This window comes from Carcharodon carcharias, chromosome 1 (assembly GCF_017639515.1).
Source record: "Carcharodon carcharias isolate sCarCar2 chromosome 1, sCarCar2.pri, whole genome shotgun sequence".
In the NCBI taxonomy this organism is placed as follows: domain Eukaryota; kingdom Metazoa; phylum Chordata; class Chondrichthyes; order Lamniformes; family Lamnidae; genus Carcharodon; species Carcharodon carcharias.
In genome coordinates this window covers 92,360,483-92,367,982 of record NC_054467.1, presented here as the reverse complement: position 1 = coordinate 92,367,982, position 7,500 = coordinate 92,360,483, and the positions used below count along the sequence as shown (strand labels likewise).

General features: G+C 37.6%; 1 protein-coding gene across 4 annotated transcripts in view; it reads right to left on the bottom strand.

The window, feature by feature from the left end:
* Positions 1-368: 368 nt before the first annotated feature.
* mettl14 (methyltransferase like 14) overlaps positions 369-7,500 on the bottom strand; it is a 77,990-nt gene continuing 70,858 nt past the window's right edge. For all 4 annotated transcript variants that reach the window (XM_041189818.1, XM_041189829.1, XM_041189839.1 and 1 more), the window contains 2 exons: positions 4,420-4,630; positions 369-2,559 (listed from right to left, as the gene is read on the bottom strand). In XM_041189818.1, the coding sequence (XP_041045752.1) occupies positions 2,252-2,559; positions 4,420-4,630 (519 nt within the window). In that variant the 3' untranslated portion in view covers positions 369-2,251. The remainder of the gene's footprint in view (positions 2,560-4,419; positions 4,631-7,500) is intronic.

Here is a 7,500-nt window from a genome sequence, read left to right as displayed (position 1 = left end):
TGGGGAGCAGGGCAACTGCCCATTAGAAGTTGAAACTTCTTGGACAATTCCCACGGAGTCCTTACGTTGGGACTTTCCGTAGCACACTTTTGTTGGAGATTGGACACACTGCGACTCTAGAGACTGGAAGATCTGGGCAATTGTGTTTGAATAAGTTTCCTATTTAGATAGCATATTTTCCTAACTGCTTATGGAGCTTTATGAATAAAAGCAATTAACATTTAGACAACTTCTGAACCTGCCAAGAACTGGCTGGAAATATTTTTTATGAATGGAAAACTCACGTGAGTATTGTACTCAGCTTCTACAAACACCATGGTATATCTGGATCAGTCAGTGAGCTTTGTAGGCAAATATAATTAAATTTGTCAATTTTTTGAAAAAAATTTATTCAGTTTTTAAAAACATGCACTAAGTATTTGTCACCTGTAACAGCACTGAAGAAAAACTGTTAATCAACTTGAACATGTTAAAAAAATAATCTGCAACTTATCGGTGTAGTAAAACAATTTTATCTGGTTAGATTATACGGAATTACAGTTCATCACAAACTGCATATTTAAAGCATGCATTTAAAACTGATACACCATAAATTCACTCTGTACTTAAAGAATTTAAATACAATGTTTCAAGTGCCAAAATTCACATTTAAAGCGTCAATTTAAATGGCAAACTAACAATTTCACAATACACAAAACACCCTTGCAAACAAAGCATATCAAAACTCATTTTAATCATGTTTTTCTTAGCTAACAGGTCAGAAGTTGCCTACATAGCTTGATCCATCAGCTTTTCTTGCTGATAGGGTATAAGGGGAAATCCATTCAGACTTGGTGACGTCTCTCCACAAAAGTTGAGGACATCAAATGCATTTGAGCATCAGAGCAATCAGTTTTAACCTGGCACAGTTCTTGAAAATTTTCATTCTCATTTAGTTAAAAAAATACAAAAAATAAGACATGTATGTAAAAAAAAAAGCTCAACTTATACTAAAAGACATTAACATAACATATGTACATGCTTCTGTGGCTGACAGAATGATTTACTTAGAAAGTAAAGTTAATTGAAGTTGATAGCTTTTGAAGCCGTTTGCTCAGTAATTTATATGGTCCCATGGCTTCTTGCTACTCACTTAGAAATTTCTCTTCCAGTAATTTGTTTATTGTCATCCACTCTACAATGATCAGTTGTGTCCCAATTTGTCACTACTAGATGTATACTTGTCCTGCAATTTCTTTCTAGATGTTGTATATTGATCATTTTGGATGAAATATTACTGTGAATCTTAAGAAATGGTAGTAGAAAATGCAAGATTCAGAATTTTAGAAAAAGCTGCAAGATTGCAGAAGCAATCACCTCAAACAAGCAGAACATTCTGCTTTAGTTTCTTTCTTTAATGGGCTGTGTGAGAACTAACTTCAACCCTCATTAAGTATGCTTATAAGCTGGTGCTCTGAAAGTGGTAGCATTATAGTGCATGGCACAGACTTAGTATCATGCACTCATTTTCACTGTGCATGGATGCATTCAAATTTTAGTCAGAGTTGAAACACAAGGTGTGTACAGCTGCTATTACCTGATCATATTTTTCCTATATATTGCTTGCTGTCAGGCTCTAAGGGTTATAATAACCTTGGTGTATTTTAATAGCACATAGTGGAATAGGGACATGGTCTTGGCTCCAATGATTAGACTGAAGTTGACAGCTTGTTATCCGACCTTAGGATCTCCACTTTGAGTGGGTCTTGGAGAGCTGCTTTTTATTTAGCATCCATTTTCTGGGAAATCTGCACTACATTTATGTCATTAAAAAGATCCAGCAGAATAAATGTACCAAGAGTATATACAAGGGCAAAATACAAATAGCTTCAAAACAACTAACAAAACATTGTATTTAACTTCTGAACTTTTTAAACACTACAAGTTTGAATTGACATATTACAGCTTTAAAATACTTTGCAATGAGTTTTGAACTGGAAAACAACCTGAATTACGGTATCAGATTTAAAGGCAACCACACTGTACTTTGATCATTACAAAATGTTTTTCATGACAAGAATGCACAACTATTTCTTGTGTACACATTGCCTGTGTACATTTTGTTCTTATGGAAGTATACTCCATGGTTAAATAGGATGTATCAAAAAAGGTAGAAAAGTAAGCAGCGATTATTTCAGACAGTGATTCTGAAATCCTGCTTCCCATTGTCATTTCAACTGAATCTACTTTAGACTTCTACAGACAACTGTCATCACCGAGCAAATCCTCCTCTATGGGCACCTCCTCGACCTCGGAATCCTCCTCTTTCTCCTCTGAAGTTTCCTCTGTTTCTTTCTCTTCCTCTCTCCCCACGTCCTGCTGAAAGCCCACCTCTTCCGCCACCTCTAGAAGCTCCACCTCCTCTATCAGACTTCGACTTTGGAGGTGGAGACTTGGGACGAAGCCTCTCAATCTCCTCCGTACAACCAGTCAGGTGCACATTAGTACCAGTAAAGTATGAGCTGTAAACTTCAGCATTAAAGTTACTATTTGTAAGACTAGGACCCACAGTGAGCCATCCTAATGGGAGGAAAAAAGAATAATGAGAAAAATTGAAGCAAATGCAAATTTTTCAAAACCATGAAAATTTAAGTTCAAGACAGTTATAAATATCCAAGTCAAATAAAAATAAAAATGAAAGAAAGAAAATTCAGTTAATTGACCTTTAAACATATTGCCATAACTTTGAGACAATGCAACAATTGTGGCAACATCAACATTTAACACCTCAAATTCTCCTCTCTCCCTTAGATTTTTAAATACGTATAACTGCTTTGGTACATGGGATTTCAGGTCGTATATATAAAAGAATAACTTGAAGTAATGTACAAAATGTATGTTAGGCCAGAGTAAGTGTCCAATGCAGTTCTGAATATCCCATTAGAAAAAGAAATCATGTGTGGAAAGTTAAATTAAAATGACATAATTCACTAGAACAATACTACAAATGAGATTAAAATCATGAAGAAAAAAGATTTGAAAAATTTAAGCATTTTATCTCACTTCTAGCTTGGCAGCTTTCTTTAAAGGAATATTTATGTTTCTCAGTTTATAATGTGCTTAATCAAAGGACACTACACTGGAGTGCTGCTTGCATTACTTTGTTATTGGTGTACTAATGACAATTTTCATGGAGAAGCCTGGAAGCCAACTGTCATCTGGTTTTTCAACCACAACAGCATCACAGAAGAACCCACACCTGTCCTAACTTGATGGCCAAACATTTATATGGATACATAGTGTAATGGATGTTTTATAGGATGAGCAAACCAAAAGTTCATACATTCACATCCAACCATGCCAATTTAATACATCTGGTAAAATTGGCTGGTACCATTAAAATAAATCCTAGAAGTTGTCAAACATTTGTTACACCTAGCAGTTCACCAACATGCAGCAGGAAAGGAAACTTGCCATGCCACAGAGTCTGACCTACACATTTAAAACAATTTAAAAAGCACAATAAAAACAGGTTTATGGAAATCATTTATTTTATATGTCAGCTGTGGTTCAGTGGAAGCCCCCTTGCCTCTGAGTCATCGGGTTCAAGTCCCACTCTGGAGCATATAAGAAAAAAATCATGGCTGACACTTCAGAGGGAGCACTGCATTGTTGGAGGTGCCATCTTTCGGGTGAGACATTGAACAGAGGCCCAGGTGGATGCAAAATATCCTATGACATTATTTTGAAGAGGAGCAGGTGTATCCTGCAATCAACATCACAAGAACAGATTATCTGGTCATCATCATATTGTTTTTTGTGGGAGTTTGCAAATTTGCTGCCATATTTCTTACATTACAGCAGTAACTACACTTCAAAAAGTACTTAACTGGCTGTGAAGTGCTCGAGACGAAAAGCGCCACATTTTTTTCTTTTTCTTTCCAATTTCCAATCCTAACTCCTAATAGGTAATGTCTACATACTTGAGGTTGACTCAATGTCTTCAATTATTCCAAGTCTTCTTGGGTTGCATTTAATGCTCATTCCTGTTACCTTTTCAGAATTAGAAACAGGCACTAAATGTGGCCAAAGAACAAATTAGATGAAAGTACTTGCATTTCAAGCAGTGCTGCTGGATGAAGAGGAGTAAGGACACAGGTTCATTTATACTCTAATCATTAGGCCAAATGCAAGACCAAAACAGCTGCCCCAGCTGAGATCAACCACACAGAACACACCAAGGACTGTTATCTGGAACCTTGCTCATCTTTTGGCTAAGTGAGTTTATCCACTAAGTCATCACAACTGCCAAGAAAATATCTTTTTCATCAACTATCTTAAAAACTAAATAAAGGAGCAGTATGCATTTATTATTTCAATGCAAAGCTTACAATTATATTCAAAAATTTTTCCTTTAAAAGAAATTTAGAAGTCATCTACCTGGTCTTATTGTGCTATCCCTTCCAAAAACATGCAACCTTCTTCGTCCCAGACAGAAGTGTTCAATGATATGAAATATTTCCACTGGTTTTTCAAGGTTCCCAATCTCTGGCTCTTCTGTAATAATAAGATCAATGTCTACATTTGCATGGATAAAATCACCATCTGTACTTCTACGCACTGTTCCTTTGATACCCATTAGGCAGTGCTCCTAGAAAATTAAATTAATACATTACAAATTAGATAATTGCTTATGAAGCATATTAATGCATTTACAGTAAAACAATGCTGCATATGGGCAGCTGCAATTCATCTTTGTTATCAAAATGGTTGCCTGTCTCCATCAAACAAAATAATTCATAATAGAAGCATCTCTCATAGGCTAAAGTTTTTAAGGATCAACTTTTGTAGAATTATAGAAATCTAGAGCACAGGAAGAGAGTATTCAGCCCATGCTATCTGTGTCAGTTGAAAAGCAGTGACATAACCTAATTCCACTTTCTTGACTTTTAGGTTACAATATTTCAAGTGCATAGCCAACTGCTTTTTAAATGCAATGCGGGTTTCTGTCTCTATCACCCTTTCAGATAGTAAATTCCAGGTGAATATATTTCTCAACTCTCCTCTAATCCTTCCAACAGTTACTTTAAAACTATGTCCACTGGTTAGTTACTTCTCTGCTAAGAGAAATAGGTCCCATATAATTTTATACACCTCGATTAATTCTTTTCTCAGCCTCCAATCTTCCAAGAAAACAACCCTAACCTATCCAATCTTTACTTAAAGCTCAAATTTTCCAGTCCTGACAATAGCATCGTAAATCTCCTGTGTACCCTTCTCTAGTGCAATCACATTCTTCCTGTATTTATGGTGGTAAGAATTGTACGTAGTACTTTAGCTGTGTCCTACCTAAAATTTCATACAATTGTAACATAACCTTCCTGCTCTTGTATTCTATGAAAATAGTCGTTTGGCAGTACAGAACTTGAATACTCCTAAAAAAGAGTTTTGTTGAAGCTTTTCATTTTGCATTCATCAGGTCAATTTGCAAGAATACCAAATGCAAAGGGAACAACAATTTATAGCGCATAAGAGAGTGATTGGCTGGCAAATGGACTCTGGTAGATTGTTTACCATGGAGAATGCACCAGTTGATGGTTACTGATAGTTAACTGCCAAGCATTGTATAAAATTTAAACTAGGCAGCTTGATTCTGATTCATCAAGGCACTGCCCTCAGGAATGAGTCAGTGAATGCTTGTCACTTATTTTGTTTAGGTGAAACAGGCACAACGTGTGAACATGTTCTGTCTGCAAATAACAGGGCCCTGTGTATTAATATATGTAGCTTCCAGTGCACGTAAATGTACCACACTGCAAGCCCAACTGACAATCTTAAATTGGTTGTCAGCGTAATTCTTAGCAAACTGAGAATTATTTAGCAAATGGTGTCCAATCACAGAAATACATCTAGTGCTGGGCACTTTCTTTTAAGTTTTGCCAGCACGGGCTGATTGGGTACGGTCTGTACCTTGCCCAATGCGAACAGCAGAAGGGGCATGCTGTTTGATACAAGTCACCAGTCTTTGGGACGTACGGCCTACATACTGTTACAACTGGTCCTGGACGGGGGTCCCCAATTTGTTAAATTCCTGGACAAGATCCCCAATGTGTTAAGACCGGGACGGGACCCCAATTTTGTTTTGATCCAGGGTGAGGAGGAAGGAGCTGGTTCCCCTCTTTACTCAACACTCCCCCACCCTGCCTGGATTGGTTGCAACAAGTTTAAAAATCCTTTCCCCGTGGACACCTTTTCCCAGTCCAAATGTACTTTGCCTTATTAAGGAGCCAACTTAATCAGGCTTTGAGTCAAAGAAAGAATAAGTTTATCAGTTACTAAACTAAAACCCGAGAAAAAATAATGATGACACAACACACATAAACACACTGATCAGAAATGAAAAGTTAAGAATCCAAATAAAAGTTTAAAAATATACAAATCAGCCCTTGGCTTGTTCATGAGACCTAGATGGTGGTACATTGCCATTAAGTTGGGTTATTCCGGTAGAGCTATCTTTGGAAGATTTGCAGTTTGTTGGAGGTACTTGTTGGCTTGTCCCTGCGGGAAAAATCCTGGTTCTTTCTGCAGGATAACCGAACAGACTGTCTTTTTTCTTTTTACTTGTGGTCTCTATTAGAACACACTTGCCCCCAGGCAAAAGAGAGACAGAAGAAAAATTGCCTGCTTGTCTTTGCAGGGGTGACTGACTGGTGTTTCTTTTTGTTTCTGTCACTCACAAACACTGGTCTGCAGCCAGCTTTTGAACCCATTTTCTTGTGTGTTCCCAGGAGGGGAAAGAGTCATGTCTTGCTGTCATATCAAAACTTTTAACACATTCCGGCATATAAATCAACAGGATTTGGATTTTTGGATGTCAGATGAGGTAGGGAACAGTCTCCACTGTCTTCACAACCACAGGAGATTAAGGTGCAGTCTTTTGCATTTTCCATACCTTCTTTCAAGGTTCTCTGTTTGAAGTAGGCCTTGACACCTCTTCAGATGCGACATTTCATGTTCTCTTAGGAGAGGTCTGTCAGTATAATCCACATAGGAATTTTTCATTAAGTGGTCACTTTACATCATCAGCCGTCTTTTGATCAGTCTTCACTTGTACTTCTTTCAAAAACATTTGTCTTCCTTAAAAAAACGTTCAATATGCCCGTCGGTAGTTGGTAGCTGTCAGTCACTGTCGTGGCAATACCTAGCATCACACTGGCACTGACATTCATACGCAATGTTATTCATTTGCGTGTTAGGCAGAATATCTTTTTGGCTTGATGGCAGCATTCTGCTAGTGGTGAATACCACTCCTGTTGCAACTGTATAGTAGCAATATGAAGCAGCAAGCTTCACCTGCTGCTCAAATTTGCCCTTCCAGGGTAATCTAAGGTAGAGTGGTCACTTTTCAGGGCCAAAAGCGATGGCCTTAGGGGCATTCATGAGTTTGAGGGTTATATAGCATGCAAGGACCTGATCAGGGTAGCCATTATCTCATTGGATGCCTTTGATGCACCCTGTTTC